The 21,842-nt window shown below is 47.6% G+C and overlaps 6 protein-coding genes across 6 annotated transcripts; 5 read left to right on the top strand and 1 right to left on the bottom strand.

The window, feature by feature from the left end:
• Positions 1 to 3,464: 3,464 nt before the first annotated feature.
• Positions 3,465 to 4,094, top strand: TRUGW13939_07316 (uncharacterized protein; the record flags this gene model as incomplete). The annotated part of the gene is made up of 4 exons (XM_035490457.1): positions 3,465 to 3,486; positions 3,541 to 3,567; positions 3,650 to 3,909; positions 3,975 to 4,094. The coding sequence occupies 4 exons, from the start codon at positions 3,465 to 3,467 to the stop codon at positions 4,092 to 4,094; spliced, it is 429 nt and encodes a 142-aa protein (XP_035346350.1).
• A 1,778-nt stretch (positions 4,095 to 5,872) lies between these two features.
• TRUGW13939_07315 (uncharacterized protein) lies at positions 5,873 to 7,624 on the top strand (the record flags this gene model as incomplete). The annotated part of the gene is made up of 1 exon (XM_035490456.1): positions 5,873 to 7,624. The coding sequence occupies one exon, from the start codon at positions 5,873 to 5,875 to the stop codon at positions 7,622 to 7,624; it is 1,752 nt and encodes a 583-aa protein (XP_035346349.1).
• Positions 7,625 to 8,064: 440 nt separating this feature from the next.
• TRUGW13939_07314 (uncharacterized protein) lies at positions 8,065 to 11,517 on the top strand (the record flags this gene model as incomplete). The annotated part of the gene is made up of 5 exons (XM_035490455.1): positions 8,065 to 8,094; positions 8,151 to 9,561; positions 9,615 to 10,146; positions 10,441 to 10,537; positions 10,612 to 11,517. The coding sequence occupies 5 exons, from the start codon at positions 8,065 to 8,067 to the stop codon at positions 11,515 to 11,517; spliced, it is 2,976 nt and encodes a 991-aa protein (XP_035346348.1).
• A 316-nt stretch (positions 11,518 to 11,833) lies between these two features.
• Positions 11,834 to 13,637, bottom strand: TRUGW13939_07313 (uncharacterized protein; the record flags this gene model as incomplete). Its single annotated transcript, XM_035490454.1, has 4 exons — positions 11,834 to 12,247; positions 12,304 to 12,660; positions 12,713 to 13,098; positions 13,151 to 13,637. The coding sequence occupies 4 exons, from the start codon at positions 13,635 to 13,637 to the stop codon at positions 11,834 to 11,836; spliced, it is 1,644 nt and encodes a 547-aa protein (XP_035346347.1).
• Positions 13,638 to 14,565: 928 nt separating this feature from the next.
• Positions 14,566 to 18,866, top strand: TRUGW13939_07312 (uncharacterized protein; the record flags this gene model as incomplete). Its single annotated transcript, XM_035490453.1, has 4 exons — positions 14,566 to 15,562; positions 15,654 to 15,690; positions 15,742 to 17,320; positions 17,376 to 18,866. The coding sequence occupies 4 exons, from the start codon at positions 14,566 to 14,568 to the stop codon at positions 18,864 to 18,866; spliced, it is 4,104 nt and encodes a 1,367-aa protein (XP_035346346.1).
• A 1,443-nt stretch (positions 18,867 to 20,309) lies between these two features.
• On the top strand, positions 20,310 to 21,797 carry TRUGW13939_07311 (uncharacterized protein; the record flags this gene model as incomplete). Its single annotated transcript, XM_035490452.1, has 1 exon — positions 20,310 to 21,797. One exon carries the CDS (start codon positions 20,310 to 20,312, stop codon positions 21,795 to 21,797), a length of 1,488 nt encoding a protein of 495 aa, XP_035346345.1.
• Positions 21,798 to 21,842: the final 45 nt, after the last annotated feature.

Genomic DNA, 21,842 nt, shown 5'->3' with positions numbered 1-21,842 from the left:
ACTAATTCCATAGCAATGTCTTTGACCATTATGAAACATATTACATGGAATGGAAGAAATTGAGGGTAGAAGAAGCCGCGGTAGTATTACTGAAAATGACTTGATATGTCAGACCTTTGGACCAGGGATCCCGGAAGTTCGTCAATAATCACTTACGCTAGTTCTTCACCATTTTTCCGTCAATAAATTTTAATTTCTCATCTCACCGGGGTCACATACTATCTTCATATGCATGGCCCCACGAACTTGGAACCATCCCTGTAAATCCTCCTATTGACGTCCGAAAGACAATGGCTTGCAGTTGTCATTCTTTGTCTCATAGTATCCACCAAAGCACCGTTGTGCCGGTAATTCCCAAATACCTGACGAATCCCCTCTTTTTAACCGATTTTCTTTGTTCCTAGCGGTACTCTATCTGGGTACCCGGTGTCGGTGTAGAAAAGAGATTATTCTAGACTCGATACATTTTTCACTCACGCATGACCTGGCGGTTGGGAAATATTTCTCTACATACTTAACTCACCTCTGCACTCCCCTTTCTCTTCCTCTCTCTTCCTGTTCCGCAGAACAGGACCCTTAGTTGACCTTTGACTGTATGTCTCGATCCGATTAGCATTGTGTAGATACTGACTGACATTTAGTATAACCAACCTGCTATGCCTTTAGGCTTGTTGCAGTTCGGCCAATAGGCTGGACTATACTGTAGGAGCCATAAACTCCAATGTTTTGGGCCTCAAATACTGCCTACAACGGAAACTTCATTATCATTCGTTACATTGATGATAACGATGAAGAGCAACAACGGGCTTTCAACCAATATTATTCCGAGACGTCTTTTGTTGGGAAATCCCAAGAATACTCAAACGTGGGCTCTCTCAGACAAAAGTCACTTCACGAGATCCCAAAAGAACCCGAGTGGATACTGCTAGCATTGTATTTTTTTCTTGTTTCAAAAAGCCCGTACCTTCTCCATTTGTCGACGTGTTTCCACGTTCCGGTGGATTGTTATGAGATGGGACATTGAACAAATCGTCTCATTCTGTCGATACGGACGATATTTTATGCTTCGACTTGAACAACATCGTTTTATTGACGTTTGAAAATTATGCCCAATCTTCCAGGAGTTCACTTCATCTATGGTTTATCCGACACATGAAAAAATCGCATAAGTGGGAGGGATTTCAAGTCATTAATCTCAAGTCCAATCGGCGAAACCTTTTCTGACGTGTGTGACTACAACGACGAAACGGGATTTATACAAAATATCCCAGTAAATCCCTATTTGTCCTCTCAGAGGAGTTCGTCGCAAAAGGAAGCCCTGGAATTGGCGCACTAACTAATTGAGGAGGATGACCAGGAAGAGGCCAGCGACGAACGACACGACCGAAGCAGAACCAATTCGCCCCGCCCACCTGGGCTTCCTGCAGATGAACCATTCGTACCAACGAATGCAATGGGATGGTCTATCCATGCTCAGTGCTTGATATGGTCTTTGCAGGCTTTGAGATGGAAAAGCAGAAATTGCACAGCATTGGGACTACTGCCACCACCAGTACAAGCCTCTTGAAGGTGTTTACTACTCAATACCACTCAAGATCTTCATATCGGGTGACGACATTGGTGTCTCGATACTGACATGGCCCACGTTTGTGGATTTAGGTGTCCTTGATCGTGTGAGAAAGGGACGGCATTAAGTATTCACACTGCCGTCGGATAGTGGCAGTCGCCAGAATAACGAAATATTTTCTCTCGCTACATGAGGGGGTCAGAATACTCGCATGGCTCGCGTCCAGCATCAACCTCAGGCTTTAAGTTTACTTGGAGTACTGCATGGATAGTGCTTGCAGCAAAAGCAAAGGTCATGAGGATTGGTGACAGAAACCAAGCCCTGCGAAAAGGGGTCAATGATATTCGTCAACCGTACGCCACCAGTGAGGCTAGTGATAGGGAATGACAGTGTCAACATAGCTATGCCGCCGCGAGAGACCCCGAAAGTAGGACAACGGGCGTAGCAAACGCTATTCTCAACCACTATTTTCCCATCCTCCCAAAGCTATGTCTATCGCCTAGAGGACTATATTGTTCGAAGATTCGTGGACATCAATACGCACCAATGGGCGTCTCTCACTTCCCTACCACCAGCAGTAACAGCTATCACAGCTACACTACTGCCACCTTGAACACCAACACTAGAAGTGGAGGCCTACGTTCTGATAACTCAAGGAAGGAGATGAGCAACACAATATAGAGAGAATCCGAGTGCTAGATGCAGAGATATATGCGCGCAATAAGTGCTAAGAATGCTTGGGATTGCCTTTTATATGGGCTGGTTCTGGATAGCCTGATAGCCTGGTTTTATGTATGGAATGCGCGAATAGGCAGGAAATTAGGTCTGGGGACGCCGTCTCCACCTCGAGACAGATGAAGCCTCGATTCATGAGCGAATGTGGGCTGATCGAATTGGATCCGGATGCCCGTGATGGAGCCGAAGAGGCACACTATTAGGAAAGCTTCTTCAATCGATAGTAGATACCAAAGAAAATATATATATATATATATTTTTGTTTCTGCATTCTTCCTCGTTCCTCTGATCACTTCGCTCCCATTTTGCTTCTACGGCTTCTCACAAAATTAATGGCCGAGGGAAATGTGTTCTTCAACTCGGCCCTGGGAAGGAAATCAAATGTCATTGAAGATTGCCGGGGATGATGACGTTCTTGCTCAATCAAAACAAAGCATGGCGGAAGAAAAGCCACACGGAAGCCAGGAAGCAGACTCAATTATGCGGATGTTTGCTTCGTAAACGTGGCACAGTGAGGGCTTCAAATCCGCACATGTCACAAGAGTAGACTCAGCCATGAATTCCTTCTTGCAATAGGAAGCACTCGATCGTTCTTAGTGTGTACAAGGACTACTGCTCTATGCAAGATGATGGTGACGTACCATCATATGACCGTATTTCTCTTTTGCTTTGGATGTACACTGGTACATTGATGGAATGTGACCCGGAGTCTGCTTCGCTATATGCTGGAGTTTGCATACCATAGGTTGACTACCCATGGGATATTTGGTCTTTCGATAGAGCCGTCGACACTGTAATCTCAGAAGAACATTCTACAATATAGGAAATCCCACAAGCATCAGCCAGTTACAAGACTTGAAATTTGCAGAACAAAGAAACATCTTTTGATGGAAGTGAAGCGTTTGCTGTCGTTTTGATCATTTTCCAGTGTCGAGAAAAACCAATGAAATAAAGATCATGCCATGTAGTTGTAGGCGAAAGTGAAGTCAACTAGAATGTCGATCGGCACGTGACCGGTCGATCAAAGCGGCGACAGAGTGGGCCGCGCCTGCCTTTTATTGTGATAAAGCCCCGCGACGCGACAGCTTCATCAGTTAATTCCAGTCAGTTCAGGCAGTTCAGTTCACCAGCTTCCAGCATACTTGACAGGCTACATCGCATCATGTCCGACCGCGAGTTTAGTTGTAAGTGGCGCCTACAGAAGAAAAAGTTGCAAGGCACTAACGCAAAGGCTACAGCAAATGACGATCTGTCGCTCCCCAAAGGTACGAGCATAGATACCTTTTTTTTAATTTTTTAATTCCATCATTTGTCCAACGTCGCGTCCACTGCTAACAACCGCAACAGCCACAGTGCAGAAAATAATCACCGAGATTCTCCCGCCCTCGTCCGGCCAGACGTTCGCCAAAGACGCGCGCGACCTGTTGATGGAGTGCTGTGTCGAGTTCATCACGCTCATCTCGTCCGAAGCAAACGACATCAGCGAGAAGGAGGCCAAGAAGACAATCGCGTGCGAGCATGTTGAGCGGGCGCTGAAGGATCTCGGGTTCGGCGACTACATCGAGGACGTGCTGGCTGTTGCGGAGGACCACAAAGAAGCGCTCAAGGTCAGCATTACCTTTGTACATCCTTTTCTCTTCTTGACAAACGATTTACAACCGATGGGAAACAGACACGAGAAAAGAAAACCAGCAAGATGGAGCAGAGTGGTCTGTCGGCAGAAGAGCTTCTGCGCCAGCAACAAGAGCTCTTTGCCTCAGCCGGGCAAAAATTTAACGGCGCAAGCGAGTAGCCAAGGATGTGGTCACCATGCCGACGATCAATCATACGCTCTGGGCGATCATACTAGTACGACTACTACGCATCTTCGTATCCGTATAGATTCGACACTGAATCGTACGGACATGGGAACTGCAAGGCCGACGAGCTAACAAGCTTTACTTTGACGCTGGGCCTACCAACGGTCTAAACATGCACGGTGGATCGGGATCCCGACAAGGAAAACTGGAGTTCATAGGGTGGTACAGCAATAATGACTTGGCTTGATTTGGCGTTTTGGGCGGTTACTTGCGGGAATATTTTTTTTCGGTTGTTTTTCTAGTTTGCACTTTTGCATTGGGGTTTCACATGATTTTCAATAGATGATGATACATGACTGCCAGCCCTGTTATTATGATCGTTCGGCAGCCCCAATTTTTGCGATTCCTGTCGACGGCGTGCTGCTACGCGCGCACGTACTACTAGGTTTCAGCGTCACAGGCCACGTCGGGCCATTATTGTCTCTCGCCTGAATTCAAAGTTCAACTTCCAGTGACAGCGACTAAAGAGATCTACAGGGATGGGCCGATCACAGCACACAGCGGGCGATCCACGGGGCGCCTACTACCTCGAGACTAGAGGCTCCAGCAATCACAGGCAAAATGCGCCGCAATGCAGCCCAGAGAGTTTTCGCCTTGGGGCTAGCCCGGGGGACCTTGGGCGCTATCCCCGCGGAGCCTCCGACTGGTCCTTCGCTCAATTTCCATAGAGCATGAGTGCGACTATAGTTCCGGAAGCGTTGTATCAGGTATCTCGAAGCCGAGCTTATTCTGGACCGAGCAAGCTGGTCGCCCTATAAGACGAACCAGAAGGGCGCCAAGGCCACGACAACGGCGCGTATGTACGAAGTAGGCTTACGGAGGAATAGTTGTATGTAACGCCGAGGTTGGATTAAGAGTTGAGCTACAGGAGGCTCTCACAACAGAAGTTACAGAACTGAGAACAGTGGCTGGCTGTCTGAAGTTTGAAGCATCAGCTGTTTTTCTTTTTTTTTCTTCTCTCGTCGCATTCTGGGCTCGCACTGCGTGCGCTGCTGTGGCCCACCTCGCAACCCTGCCGCCAAAACGTACTAGCTAGTTTTGCAGCGCCAAGAGCAGATGAAAGCTGCGCTCTGCGTTCCTCTGCGATATTATTGGAATGATATTAATATTATTGACCAGGGAAAGAAAATCTCGATCGACGCCCGCGCGCCAGAGAGCTGCAAGCCTGCGCGGTGGCGGCTGACCCGGCGAATCACACAGCGCCCGCTTGCTAGTTACATCCATCGCGTGTGGAGTTGGGCTCTTGTTGAAGGCAACGACATGTTGCAACCTGTCGCCTCTCCCAATAATACCATGAGAAAAAACATCCAGGGACTGTCCCAGGTGGCGCGTGTCTCACACCAAAACCCATCTCCACTCTGAGTTCCAGCCAGTCCCAGCATCATGGGCGTGTGTGGAAATAAAAAAATAGCAAAAAAGTGAAAGAGAATACAACCTGTCGAGTCACCGTTACATCCGACATGGCAACACTGAGCATATGTCAGGACGTGCGGTTAACCAAGGAGAAAGAGGAAAAAGAACAAAAGTGAAAGGAAATGAGAAATAGAAAAAGGAAAGAAAGCCATAATGAATTCATCTATACAAATGTGGGATCGCATCATTTCCACCCCTGTTTCTCAGTCCTTCCAGCAAATAGGAGAATGACCGTGTGAGGGACAACAGAAAATAACAGATCATCGCACTGACAAAAACTCCCCCAAATCCTCTCACTATGATACAAAACTGCCAGGTCTACACGCCTGTGTGGACTCAACAATTGCACAAAGCAAACAATTTCCACAAGCACACGCCGCCCACTATGACTCTGGCTGCCACTAAGCCGCTACAAGACTTCCTAAGCCCGCTGCGAACCGGCGATTCGCAGCTGTATGACGTCGCCTGCTCGTTCTCTAACGTCTTTAGCGACCTAGCCTCGAGCAGCGATGACAGCCTGTTCAGTCCGGTGCCAGTGACCTATCTGCCCAGCGGCCGCGAGAGTGGTCGGTTTCTAGCGGTGGATGTCGGCATCACCACGCTGAAAGTGGCCTTTATCGACCTGCTCGGCGAGACGGCCACGAGATCGCGCTCAATGAGCAATATGATCCGCAAAGCCCGCCATTCGCACGTGCGCCGGACACTGGAAAAAGCATGGCGGATCGAGGACAGACTGAAGTACGACCAGCCGCACGAGCTGTTCTTGTGGATCGGAAACTGCATCGCTGAGGTCGTCAAAGATGACTTGCTGTCGTCGAACTCGACCGATGACGCCCCATCCCACATTGAAACCGGCATTGCTTTCGGTCTTCCCATCCGGCAGGACTCGCTCGAAGAGGCGACGCTCATGCCGACGGGCAAAGGGTTCACCATTGACTCTGATCTAGACCTGCGAAACTCGATTCTGCAAGGGTACGAGCGCCATACTCAGCGAGGAGACGACGATGGCGAACGCTCGACGAAGCGTCAACGACATTACGCGCTTCCTAAGCTTAAAATCACCGCTCTCACCAACGACGCCGTCGCTACGCTGCTGTCTCTATCGTACTCAATCAAGTCGTATCCCAACAGCCGTGTGGCAATGGGCATTGTCCTCGATGAGGGCTGCAACGCAACTATCCCAATGACCCTGTCCGATCTCCATCCGTCCAAAAGCCGGCCCATTGCAACTCGGGAACCCAACGCAGCACAAACACTGGTCAGCACGGAATGGACGCTGCACGGCGCAGCCGCGCCGCTTCACGATCACGGAATTATCACCAAGTGGGATATGCAACTCGACTCGCAGTCCGCTCGGCCGGGCTTCCAGCCGCTCGAGTACATGACGGGTGGCCGCTATATTGGCGAATTGGTGCGGATTATCTGCCATGATTACTTCACCAGTATACTCGGCATCTCCGAACGATCACTTCCTATAAACCTCGTTCAGCCATACAAGCTCCGCTCAGATTTCCTCATCACCATGGTCTCAACGTATTCATCCACCACCACTCTCGCCGAATGCCTCAACCGCGATATGCCGGCCCCGGCCTCCAGCGGCTGGACCTGGACAGGCAAGACAGCCAGCGTGCTTCGCGAGATCCTACAGGCCGTGCAGGCCCGATCAGCCGCGCTGGTCGCCGCCGCAACCGTCGGTCTGCTGGCCTCTAACCACGAGATCTCTCTGCGAGACCCGCGCACTCCGCCGTTCAGCCACAGTCTGCTGCTGAGCTGCTCTCCGTCGAAAAGCTTCCACGAGATGACGTTTGGATCGCGCCCGACGGACTGGCGCGGCGGGCCTGAGGAACTCGTGGTAGCCTGCATTGGCGGCGTGATTCAGCAGTATCCCAAGTACATTGAGAACTGTCAGCGGTATATCGACCGCTTGGTGATTCAGTGCGGACCGCAAGAAGGGGGCAAGAGTATCTTTCTGCGGGAAGCGAGCGATGGGGTTATCATAGGCGCGGGCGTTTTGGCAGGCATGGTTGGGCAGAGGACGAAATTAACTTAGACTTTCAGTGTTCGCTTCCATATGTTTTGAAACGATTTGTATAATAGCGGTTCATGTATTTTGACGAGGGAATAGTATAGATCTTATGGCGTCTCCCACTTTTCTACCAATTTATTGCACCTCAAAAGTTTATCAATCGATATATACATATGTAATTAGCATCAAAATCTCGTAAATCTCAACCTTTCCGATTTATTGAGCTTGATATAGGTACTTCTGTGGTGTTGTTGTTGTTGTTGTATGTATATCTAATAGGCCCGCCACGCCAAGACATTGCATCCCAAAACAGCAGGCGGTCAGCGCCCCTGCTCCACCACGATTGCCGCGCGAATGGAGATCCACGCGCAACGCAACATTTGAAGCTGCGACTAAAGAAATACGAACTCGAAGAAACCATTCCTACAGAATAGCGCAAGGCACAGCCATCTGGGCAGAGCGAGATGCCTCCATTTAAAGATGAGCATATTTTGGTAATTTCCCCCTTCCCCTTCCTAAGTATTTTTTTGGCACCTACTAATGAATGCAGCTCATTGCCCCAGGCTCTCAAACTACCCTCGCGCAATTGGGATTGCCTGAATCGTTCACACCAGCCAGCCACCGGTTTCCGACGCGCATGTTCCCCGGCGAGAAGAAAGGAGAGTTTGAGCCTTTTAAAATTCGCGAGAGACGGCGCGAGGTGCAACCCGCGGTGGTGAGCAATAGCGGCGCGGACAAAGCCGACGTGGAGATGGGAGAAGCGCCCAAGGAGGAGGGTGATGCAGCTGTCGAAAAGGCCGAGAATGGCTCTACTGAGCAAAAACAAATCGGCAGCGGTGAGACTGCTGCTGCTCCTGAGCAAGAAGCAGAGCCCAAGGAGGAGATTCTTCTCGAAGAAGACATCATTTCAGATGAAGGAGCCGTGTATCCCATTCAAAACGGGCAGATTGTCGACTGGCCCTGCTTTTTGGCCTTGCTAGAACATATCCACAACACGCTGAGCCCGCCCTTCCATACGCCGATCCTGGTTATATCCGAACCGGCCTGGACGGCGCGCGACCGCGAGATTTTGACGCAGTTCGTCTTTGAAAAATTCAAGCCGCCTGCTTTCAGCCTCATGGACTCTGCTCTGGCAGCTTGCTATGCGTACGGTACCGTCACGGCTACGGTGGTGGACGTCGGCCATGGCAAGGCCAATGTGACCGCTGTGGTGGATTCAGTGATTCAGGAACACGGCCGTGGCCTGGCTCTGCAGGGTTGCGGAGGCGAAACTCTGACGGATCGATTGGAGGAATTACTTCAGGGCCAAGGATTTACGCGAGAAATGTGTGAGCAGTTGAAGCGCAGCAATATCGCCGAGATTCTTCCCCAGGGGACTCCATTACCCAGTTCAAAGGGAGACAGCAAGCAGGAACCCAAAAACCCTGCTGTCGCCGCGTCGACGGGACTACCAGAAGGGAATAACGCATCAAAGGTTCCTCGCGGACCGGGACGTGGCACTCAAACCGAAACCACTGAAGGCGCTGTTGGTACTAATGGCGAAGAAGAGGAGGGTATTCTCGACGTCGCTGCAATCGTCACCAGCGGCAACACGAACGAGTTCCTGGCCAAGCGCGAAAAGGAAAAAGCAGAAAAGGCAGCTAAAAAGGCTTACGAAGCCGCCAATAAGCCGATCCGACTGCCGAATGCCAAGCGCGACAAGGCAGGCTTCCAGTTTGAAGAATTCGTCCGCATCGATAATTCCGCTCAGTACATGCGCCAGCGGCGAGAGATTGAAGTTGGTCTTGAGCGGTTTCTGCTTACGACGCCTGGCAAGGAGCGAACAGAGCGCGGCAGCAATGGTGTTTTGGAGGATCTAGCGGCTCAGATTCACCATACCATTCTGTCGGTGCCTGAAGCTAACAAGCGAAGCGAACTGTGGGATAATTTGATTGTCATTGGAAACGGCAGTCGTATCCGAGGTAATCATTCTATTCATACATCGATAAACGAGTTAAACACTGACTGAATACAGGTTTCGTTCCGGCGCTTCTTTCCACCATCACCCAAAAATATATCATTTCTCCTTCGACCGGCATCTTCACCTCGGAACTGCCCTCGAACCTCTCAACACCGCTGGCTACTGGAGGCACCAACACGCCAGCGTACCCTGGCCAGACAACACCAAACCCTCTAAACCACCCGGCTGCTCACGGAGTCAATCCGCTACTTGTCGCAGCGACTCACGCCAACGCGCCACCGGCGACGCCCAACATGCAGGATCCCGCGTACATGGCGATACACCGCCCGTCAGGCTATGCACAGACGCCGACCAGCGTCAGAACAGTAAAACCAGCAGACTACTTCCCGGAATGGAAAGACCAAGGTGGCAGTAACGCGCCTGGAGCCACGGGGGCCGGCGGCACAGCGACATCTGCGAATCCCGCGGCGGGCTCTGTGCGGCCAGGCATGGAGGAGGCTGTCTTCCTGGGCGCGCAGATTGCAGCCAAGATTGTCTTTATCAATGACAATCAGGGCCAGTACAAGGGCTATCTGCCGCGGTTAGAGTATAACGAGAACGGGCCCTCGGCGATCCACGAGTTTGCGCTGATGTAGTTGTCAGCGCTGTCGGGACTGGTGCTATTTGGATGGAGTCATGGCTGGGAAGGACTATTATTGTATTCTATTTTTTATACAATGCTGAATGTTTGAATCTATTTCTACATTGGTCACGTGATAATATCATAGATCGCCACCGCTAGTACTATTATGGTTAGTGTATATCACCGGTAACAAGATCCAGCGGCAACTTCGCTCTTGCTCTTTTACCTTCACTCAGTTCATATCTTTGTTAATATCAGATCGTCCACGATGCCTCGCGCTGAAGCCGGATCCACAAAGGCCGTGGCCAACAAAATGAAAGCCCGCGGGCTTACTAGGCTGCGATGGTACTGCCAGGTAAGTAACCTCAGTGAACTCTTTTAACCGTCTACGTTGTGATAATGTAAAGTCAACTAACTCGAAAGTTATAGGTCTGCGAAAAAGCCAACCGCGACGAAAACGGATTCAAATGCCACGTCCAAAGCGAGTCACACGTGCGTCGCATGCAGCTCGTTGGCGAAGACTCCAAAAAAGTGATTGACGACTACTCCAACGAATTTATGCGCGAGTTTGTGAATTTGCTGAAGACATCGCATGGAGAGAAGAAAGTTAATCTTAATCATTTCTATCAAGAAGTGATTGCGAATCGGCACCATATTCATATGAACTCGACCAAGTGGACGAGTTTGACGCAGTTTGCGGGCCATCTTAGTCGGGAGGGGATTTGTCGGTTGGAAGAGACGGAAAAGGGGATTTTCATTGGCTGGATCGATAACAGCCCCGAGACTTTGCGGCGCAGGGAGGCTGTTATGAAGAAGGAGAGGCAGGACAAAGGCGACGAGGAGAGGGAACAGAAACAGATCCTGGAGCAGGTCGAGCGAGCGCGCAAGGCTGAGTTGGCCAAGATAGAGCGGTCGGCACCGACTAAAAGTGATGAGGATGACAAGGAGGAGGACGATGCGACGAACAAGATGCTTCTTGAACGCAAGGACGGCGACAAGGTCAAGCTTAGCTTTGGCGGAGCTAAACCTGCTGCTGCTGCTGTTCCTACACCAGCAAAAGAGACTACTACTACCTCTTCTGAATCGCCATCAGAAGGAGACCCCGCCAAGCCGGTCGAAAAACTGTCCATGGCGTTTTCGTCGAAACCGAAGAATGTCTTTGCTGCGAAAAAGGCCAGCAACCCCTTGGCGGCAAACAAGAAATCCGCATTTGTGCCGCAGAAGCAAAAAGTGTCGCAGCAGGAATTGATTATGCGTAAAGAGATGGAGCAGCAGAAGAAGAGGACGGCGTCGGGGAATGTGTTTGAGGGAGGGAAGAGGATGAAGATTTCTTAACGGATCTTTTTTTTTGGGAGACTAAACATTATAATATTTTACAGCAACGCGGTTGAATACTGCACCCCGTCCTTCTCTAGTCTGGCGAGACCGAGATAAGAAGATGAACCGGTCGTGCGAAGCACAGAACCTCATGCATGACAGGGGTTAGGAATAGAGTATATGGTATTCTATCTGAATAACTGCTATTATATACTATTTTAAATAGATACTATGACTGATTCAATCTGTTGCTTGAACGTGTAGAATAAGAGAAGAAGAAAAAACGTTGGAGAGTGTAAAAAGATACTACAGGCAGGTTGTATGTAGTCGGTCCTTACTCAATAAACCGGTCCAATCTCTCCATCAAATCGCGGACACTTAGCTGGTCGTGGTCGTGCTCATGCTCCTCCTTTTCCTCCTTTTTGTGCTTGTGTTCGCGTTTGTGTTTGTATTCACCTTTGTGCTCATATTCATGCTCATGCTCATATTCATGCTCATGCTCATGCTCATGCTCATGCTCATGCTCATGTTCCAGGTCAATGTCGAGTTTGTGCTCGTGTTCAAGCTCCAGCTCATCAGGACGAGGCGGGACAATAACCGACAATACGACGTGCACGACACCTTCTCTGACCGGAATATTTGAAATGCCAACATGGCTATGCTTATTAAGCACAATGTCCGTGAAGCGATGCAAGTGGTGGATATCGATGGCGACGGGTTTGTCGTGGAAGAGGGTAGGAAGATCCAACTACATCAACAATAGTTAATAAATAGTAATCTAAATAGTAGAGGAAAAAGACTTACGTGTTGACTGTCATGAGTAAAAGTCTGGTTTGCAACAGACGCCGCCGAATGGTAATAAGCATCCGAATAAACAGTGTGGTCCGGAACAACATGGTACTTGAGCAGCGCCTTGAGATATTTCTCGCCTGCGCGACTGAACAAAAAGGCATTGATTTTCGGGCCGAGTCTCTCAAAGGCCTTGTTTGAAGGGGCGAACAGTGTTCCCTTTTGCGCAGTTATTTCGTCAATCAGGCCGGTTTTGACGAGGGCGAGGTTCAGGGTGCTGAAGATCGAGGGCGCCAGGTCGATAGTGTCTGCGGCGGCGAGCGGGGGAATGAGGAATTCGTTGATGCCGTGGATGACGCCGTTGGAAGCAAACTATATAACTTATCAACCATGGATATTCTGGGGTAAATAGGGGGAAACTTACAATATCAGCGCGGATCACACGAGAGTGAAAGTTGAGCAACAGCCCCTTGAATCCAGCCTGGGTGCTAATCCGTTGCGGAAACTCGTCTTCCAGTAGGGTCGGCACAGTTTGGATGTCAAAAAAGTCATGCGTGGTGAATACCTCTGGAGAGGCGTGGTACTTGAGCCAGTTGAGCACGGCGGCCTTGCTGATGTTTTCGGGCTTGTGGTGGACATGTTTGAACGCCTCGTCAACGGGGACGAACACGGTATAGTTTGCCTCTGTCGAGTTTAGGTGCTGCACAACCTCGTCGAACTGGTTGATAATCCGTGTCAGGATACGTGTGTGGTTGCTGCTGGAGATGAGTTGGTAGATAGTCTGGTTGTATACTCGGTGGTGGTGGCCGTCTGAGCTGTTAGAAACACAACAATAACGATAACAAGAAGAGAACTATCCTACCTGCATGTGGCTTTCCATGGCCTGACTGGCCAAAAAAGTGTTTAAACTGTCCCTTGACCTTGTCGAAAAAGCCAGGCTTGTGGTGAGGACGAATATCAAATACATCTCCGGTGTGGTGCTGGAGGTGCTTTGCAGAGACTTTTTCGTCTTCTCTGTCCTTTTTCTCTTTCTTATCCTTCTTCCCCTTTGCATGAGGGCATTTCTTGCCCTTGGCCCGCAGTCCCTCTGGGCCATGCCCCGGACCATGGCCGTGATCGCCATGCGCAGCAAACTTCTGGAGACCTTCGGCAACATGGCTAGCCAACCGAGGTAGATCCGGCAGCACTAAGTGCCCAATCTCATTGACTTGCGCATGTTGGCCATGCTCATGATGAGTATGGGTATTTTCTGTATCCGAAAACACAGAGAGAACCTGCTGCTCGTCTGGCAGCACAAAGCTGGCCGCTAGAGGCGCAGCAGCGAGGAGAAGAAGCGGAAAGGTCTTCATGTGAGGGGCTGTGATGTTGATATTGATAATAGTGAAAGTTTGGATATCTACATAGTCGGCACTGCGAGTATCTAGGATAGTATTTGCAGAAAATGCAGCCAACGCAGTATCTGAAGCATGACGATTGAGGGTTACGCGTCATCGGGGCTAGAGGCCGAGCCGGGTTAGCGCCACCAAAGCTTAGCAGAATTGCTATTATTTTCATATTATTTAATTAAATGTCAGTTATATTTGTATAATACAGTTATATATAGAATATAGAGTGATAATATCATTCCGAATATAGTTTAATAGGTTTATTTCAGAACAGCATGGTTGGAAGCTATCGCCAGTAGGTGACTAGTTAATTTTATACTCGACGATACTAACTGGGGACATTACATGTCATTTGTTACAAGTTTAACTCGAAGTCCTATAAAAAAATTATCGGTAAATGTTTGACTAATTGGCTATTTAATTGGTTGGCTCGAGTTCGTTATTACCTATCAATAATACTACGTATTACGTGAGTAGTGAAACTGCTCCTTAATACATGGTGGGTAGAAGCTACTAAACACCTACATACTAGTATGACCTACATGTTTAAATTTGCTTTGCCCATATAAACCTTCTAGTACGTACTGAATTTACAATAGATATGGTATTATTTATAAGCGGGCGATTCTGTATAGGTACCTAACCAAGACGCTAAGCTAGCGGCACTCAGCTTCGGATTTACAACTTCACTATTTCTATATCTTGACTCTGCAACACTTCAACGTTTCGAAGACTCCCTTGCACTGCCTATTATTGAGGGCTTACGTTCAAACTATTAGGACTAAAACTAGTACGGGTTAATCGAAAACAGAAAAGGCCGCTTCCTGACAAGCCTTAGCGAAAGGCTGCTGTGGGTGGTGATCTTCGGTTCGCTATGGGGAGCGACGCCATAATGAGTCGATCAGAGCAAGAGTGCCCAGATTCAATCGACTGCTACACAGTTGGATGGATTTGCGCACTGGAAGAAGAATATGAATGTGCATGTCGTATGCTCGACGAGGAGTTCAGTGGTCCGGAAATCGATGACCAAGATGACAACACATATGTCTACGGTCGCATCGCGAACCATCACGTAGTTATTGGCTGCCTTCCAGCTGGTCGCTATGGCACTAATTCGGCTGCGCGTGTTGCTCGAGATATGGTACGGAGCTTTCCCCGGCTGCGATTCGCATTAATGGTTGGTATTGGAGGCGGTGCACCAACTGAGGATAATAACATCAGACTTGGGGATGTTGTCGTGAGCCAGCCACGGAATGGATTTGGAGGTGTAATTCAGTACGATTTGGGAAAGAGGTTACAGAACGGTCGATTCCAAAAGACCGGTCAACTGAATGCTCCACCTGAAAAGTTGTTGGGAGTGATTCCTGAAATTCGGAGACTCTATAATGACAAAAGAAAGCCAGACCGAATCGCCGAGCATCTTCAGCGCATGGACGACATGGAAGATTACCAGCGTCCGATGCTTGACCAATTATACAGAACAGAGTATCAACATGTGGGTGGAAAGAACTGTGCCCAATGTGCCCCTAACTTGATAGTTGAACGCCCAGAACGCCGTGTCCACCGAACTGTAGCCGTCCATTATGGAACAATTGCCTCTGGGAATACTGTGATGAAGGATGCGACTTTAAGAGATGCATATGCGAAAGATCCAGAGTTAAATATCATATGCTTTGAGATGGAAGCCGCGGGATTAATGAACAATCTTCCTTGCCTTGTCATTCGTGGGATTTGTGATTACTGCGACACTCATAAGAACGACGAGTGGCATAAATATGCAGCTCTGACTGCTGCTGCATATGCTAGGGAGTTACTGCTTGTCTTAAAGTCACAACGGGTTCAGGCCATGCCCCCTTGGGCCGAAAGAGTAGTGGGTGAACTGCGACAAGGTTAGGACTTTTATTATTTCTAAGCTGAAATGAGGCCGTTGGTCTTTTCTTATTGTATAAATGACCGTTATATACTAAAAAAAGGCCCTAGTTCAACAAGATATGATCACTATCATCGACAGCCAGAGGTATGATGAAGAATTGTATTGACTCAGTTGTTGGTAACTGACTATAGATAGCACGGTCCAGAGCAGAGTTGATACAATAGACTGGAAAATCGACTGGGCAAACTTACCAGCTGTAGAAGGGGCAGGGTTCGACTCATACATGGATCAACATGAACATGAATGTCTCCCAGGCACCAGAACCGAACTCCTTCACCAAATTACAGAGTGGGCGACATCGCCGCAGGGAAAGTGTGTATTCTGGTTAAATGGCATGGCAGGGACAGGAAAATCGACAATCTCTCGAACAGTGGCAAAATGCTTCACACAGTCACATCTCCTTGGGGCAAGTTTTTTCTTCAAAAGTGGTGAAGGGGATCGAGGGAATGCAAAGAAATTTTTCCCAACAATTATCCGGCAATTAGTGGCCAAAATACCTCCATTAATTTCTGGTGTTAGGAAAGTAATCGATGACGATCCTGGCATAATAACAAAATCACTTAGAGAACAATTTGAGAAACTTCTTCTCCAACCATTACAAGGCCTCAAACAATCTGATCACCAAGCTTCGACTATAGTGATAGTGGTTGATGCATTGGATGAGTGTGAACGAAGCGATGATATACGAGTCATTCTTCAACTTCTACCCCGAGTGCGCATATTATCGTCCGTCTATCTCCGATTCTTTTTGACAAGCCGACCCGAACTGCCACTCAGGCTAGGTTTTAGGGACATTGCGGATAACCACCAGGATCTAGTCCTTCATGAAGTTCCTAAACTGGTGATAGAACACGACATATCTTTATTCCTCGAGCATAGGCTTGCACAAATTAGGAAGGAGCGATTACTACCTTCAGACTGGCCTGGAAGTACCAATATAAAGACTTTAGCTATGATGTCAGTTCCACTATTCATCTTTGCGGCCACTATCTGCCGAATACTCGAAGATCCTCAATGGGACGCTGTGGAATCTCTTACTGAGATCTTAACACATCAAAGCAATGAGTCTAATCTTGACAGAACATATCTTCCTGTCTTAAATCGATTTCTCATCAAACAAAACGAGACTAAACATAAGCGACTTGTTGATGAGTTTCGAGAGGTGGTCGGTGTTATTATTCTCCTAGAGAACCCGCTCTCGGTCACATCCCTTTCAAAACTGCTTGGCGTCTCTACAAGATTTATTAACATTCGACTGGGCTCGCTACATTCAGTTCTTAGAATGGCAGAAGATGGGACTCAGCCAGTGAGGCTATTACATCTATCATTCCGAGATTTCTTGCTTGATCCAACAACTCGCAAAAAGACTCCGTTCTGGGTAGACGAGAAACTGGTGCATCATAGAATTACCATGCGATGTTTGAAGATTATGGATTACGGATTGAAAAAGAATATCTGTAATTTACCAACTGATGGTACGCCACGCGTGGAAATTGATGCATATTCTGTCAGTCAGTATCTGCCACCAGAATTGCAATATTCGTGCCGCTATTGGGCTCAGCATCTAGTACGAAGCAAGGACCCAGTAACTGAATTGGATAATGCTTTTCTATTTCTTGAAAAACACTTCCTTCACTGGGTGGAAGCAATGAGTCTTTTGGACATCATATCTGAAGTTGTGGGAACAATAGATATTTTATACTCAGTCATAAAAGTAAGTTGCTATCAGGCGTATGACTTACATGTATACAGCACTGATACGATAAAAGGATAAAAGTTCCAAAATACCCCAATTTCTGCAAGATGCAAGGCGATTTCTCCTTAAAAATATACAAATAATGGATATTGCGCCTCTTCAATCATACTCTTCAGGACTTATTTTTGCCCCAAGAAATTCGATAGTCAGAAAGATGTTCATTGAGGAACTGCCTAGTTGGATTTGCAGGTTACCAGATGTTGAGGAATATTGGAGCGCACTTCAACAAACTCTTGAGGGCCACTTGGGCCCAGTTAAGTCAGTGGCATTCTCACCAGACGGTCGGCTGCTGGCATCGGGCTCCAGTGACAAAACAATCAAGCTCTGGGATCCTGCCACAGGATCTTTGCAGCATACTCTTAAGGGCCATTTAGATGCGGTTTTATCAGTGGTATTCTCACCAGATAACCGGCTACTAGCATCAGGCTCTGACGACAAAACAATTAAGCTCTGGGATACTGCTACTGGAGCTCTGAAACATACTCTTGAGGGCCACTCAGATCTAGTTTGGTTGGTACAATTCTCATCGGATGGCCAGCTGCTATTATCAAGCTCAGGTGATCAGATAACCAAGCTCTGGGATCCTGCCACAGGAGCTCTGCAACAGACTCTCGACCACTTAGATATGGACGATGAGGCCGATAATGCCGTTGAGGCCGTAATGTTGTCACCAGATGACCGGCTGCTACTAAAAGCTCGGCGAAAGACCCTTGAGAGCATCGACGCGGACTGGCCGTTGGCATTCTCACCAGGTGGCCCGCAGCTAGCATCAGGATCCGACGACAAAACAATCAAGCTCTGGGATACTGCCACAAAAATTCTGCAAAAGACTCTTGAGAGCGCCGACAAGGTTTGGTCCCTGGAATTCTCACCAGATGGCCGGCTGCTAGCATCAGGCTCCAACGACAGTACAATTAATCTCTGGGATACTGCCACAGAAGCTCTACAACAGACTTTGGAAGGCTGTTTTGATGCGGTCCAGCTACTTATATTTTCACCAGATCATCGGTTACTGGCGTCAGGCTCACTTAACTCGACAATAAAGCTTTGGGATACAGTTACAGGAACTCTGCAACATACTTTTGAGGGCTTCGATTGGTACGGACCGGTGGCATTCTCACCAGATGGCCAGCTACTTGCATTGGGTTCCGACGATCGAACAGTCAAGCTCTGGGATACTGCCACAGGAGCTCTGCTGAAACAGACCCTGCCGGTTGAGCCAATAGTTACCAGCCTGAAATTTTCTGAAGACAGTCCATATCTCAACACCGACTTGGGGTTCCTCGATATTCAGTCTTGGTATAGTGATTATACCTCTTATTGGTCCAGGACCAACGGTGAGGAGGCATTTATTCGAGAAAATCCGTGGGTAACTATTCAGGGTAAAAATGTACTTTGGCTTCCTTTCGAGTATCGACCCACCTTTTCAACAGTTAAAAAGGATGGGACACTCATTCTTGGACATGTATCTGGGCGGGTTTCTTTCATAGGTTTTTGTACCTAACTGTTATGTGGAGAAATTAACTCTTTTCCTTTCTTATATTTTCTTATCTCTTTACAAAAAGAGAGCCTGGGATAACTGGAGAGCTGGACAATTTATGCTGCTTACTAGAGCTACTAGAGTATACAAGAAATTTATACCAACTTCTAAAAAGGGGGTAGCAAGACTAATAATGTGTTTTGTAAAATCAGTTAGTAATATCGTTTTAACCATACGAAACTGGTTTTGCTTGTCGCTGTACACAAGTCAGTAGTTGTTACATTCATCTTGTCATGGTTTTCCCCCTATAATAAGTCCTATTACTTTCTCAAGTATATTTTCATATTTAATAATGTCAGTTATATTTGTATGATAGTTGATATCCCATATAATATTATTTAGCTATGCAACGCTCAGGCGGCCTACTCCGTATAATTACGTGGCGTTGACTGCCACTACCACTTCCAGTACAATCGCCTCTACAAAATACCATTTTTTTAACCTCAATAATTTATTGTTTTTCTTGGAAAAGGGAGCCTAAAAAGATGTATACTTGTTGTTGTGACGATGATGGAATTAAACTGAAACTTTGTAAGACTTTGAAATTATAAATTTCAACTTTCTTAGTTTGGACAAGTCGTAAACTAAATGATTTGTCAACCGGATATGACTACCGCCTACATTGAGGATCCCTTATCCCAACAGAACCCTCTGAGAATCTGAAAACTTTGTGTTCCCATTATTTTATATATAAATAGAGAGTTTTAGCAAACAGCCCCCAAAATAAAAGTAATGGGAGAATATACATCAGGTTTAGTTCATTTTAAAATTAGACTAGTAGAAATATTTAGGAGCTAGTACGGATACTCCGTATTCTAATCAGGATTTAGTAAGATATCTAACATTAAAAAACTACACTAAGCCATATGAAACCATACTAATTACGAGACTTTCCTAATTAAGAAGGTTTCCCACCTCTCCTGGCTTACCTGGTTAGAACCTAGAACCTTTTCAACTTAGTCAAATGGGGTGGCAGAAAAGGGGGCTAAACCAGAACCGTCTGTGCTGAGATAAAGAATCCCCACCAAGGGAAACCCTCTTTGGTGTTGTGGTAATAAAAGTCTGACATGATTATTCTAAAATACTACGCGGTGAATTTTTACCGCGGATTACTGCAAATTGCAACACCCGACCTACTCCCCTCTTTTTCTCTAAACTAGGTATTTTTTTTACCATTAACACATTTTATATTATTAATTATTAATTTTTAACTTTTTATATATGTATAGCATTACATATGTATAGTTTGGCATTCCGCGTGATAGATATGAATAGCTGAAGAAACCGCCACTGCTTTGAGCCATGAGCCCTAGTCGCATCGGAAAGATCAAGTCAAAAACCGGTTGCGACACATGCAAGTCAGTTGTCCCCGGAGCCTGATCGCCCACTGTAATTTACCGTTTACATATGTATTATCGCAGAGTTCGCCGTGTGAAATGTGGTGAAGAGAAGCCACATTGCCTGAAATGTGCCAGTACGGGACGAGGGTGCGTCTATAGCACCGCTCCTCGCTCAAAATTCACTGAGCAGCCCCAGCCAGACACATGCATCACGCTCTTCTCAGGTCATGGGTCGCGAGAACGTCGGGCATTTGAATACTATTTTCACAAAGCTGGCCCATTACTTTCCGGAGTCCTGGATCAAGACTTTTGGTCAGGCTCGGTGCTCCAAATTTGTCGTGTAGAACCAGTCATCTGGGATGCTATCATCTCGCTCAGCACGCTCTACGAACGACCTCCCATCCACGAGACGATGCTCTGGTTGCTTGTGAATAATACGACTGATGTACGACATGAGTATCATCGCGACGCGCTCGTATGGTACTCACGCTCGCTAGCTCTCCTACAGCAACGCATTAACCAAGGTACGGTAGAACCGATGGTGGCCTTGATCAGTTGCATTCTGTTTATCACCATCGAACTCTTGCAAGGAAACCGCAAAGCTGCCCAGATTTTGTACAAAAATGGAGCGCAAATGATGACTGATGCTACGTCAACGACTGTGGTCTCCGCCATGTTCCGCCGTTTGGGAACGTCGGTCTTAGTCGCTAATGAATCATTAGAAGAAACCCGAGTCCTTCATCTAGCCTTGCCAGAAGGGTACTTTACATCGATCCAAGAGGCCAGGGACGTTTTGTATAGCCTTGTAGCCGAGACAAAGACTCTCAACAATGACTCCAAGGCTTATATGCGCCGAACAGCATATGGTCAGTTGCACAAAGTATCAGAGCTGCTAGCCAGGCAACAGCGCCTAAAAACCCGACTCGCTCAATGGAATCATCTCTTTTCGCACTTCAAGTCTATGCATGGCTCCAATGTCAATATCGACGGTGCAATGGCGATTCTTCTCATGATATACACGAGTGTTTTCATTGAAGCAGGAACCGTGCTGAGTTTTGACCAAGGCATATACGACACCTACGAATACGAATTCGCCCAGATCATTGACTTGGCCCCTGCCGCGGTTGCATGGACACGCAATTCAGAAGGGAAACAACCGCTATTCATGTTTGAGATGGGTGTGTTCCTCCCTCTCTTTGTCACAGGGCTCAAGTGTCCCTTCCCACAGCTACGCCGCCAGGCATTACGATACATAGTAGATGCCCCTCCGGCACAAGGGCCGTTTATGTGCACCCCTGCCGCTCATATTGTGGCCCTTTTGATTGAGCTGGAGGAGAATCCAGACACCTCTCTTCCAGGAGAAATCTCTCGATTTTATGACCTACTTGCCAAACCGGGGCATATCCCACCAGCTCAGCATCGCACATGCGATTTCAGTGTATCCTCAGTTCTGGATGTGGACGGCAAGAGTAAGAGATGGTTAAATTATACGAATTGCCGTTTTGATGAAGAAGGGAGGGCATTTTTTATAGAGAAGAGGGTATCTATATCGTAAAATCTTCTCGTTACCCCGTCAACAATTGGGAGCTATATGCAACCA

Source organism: Talaromyces rugulosus, chromosome IV (assembly GCF_013368755.1).
Source record: "Talaromyces rugulosus chromosome IV, complete sequence".
Lineage (NCBI taxonomy): Eukaryota > Fungi > Ascomycota > Eurotiomycetes > Eurotiales > Trichocomaceae > Talaromyces > Talaromyces rugulosus.
Note: the sequence above shows the minus strand (reverse complement) of the source record. Positions and strands in the feature narration are given on the sequence as shown.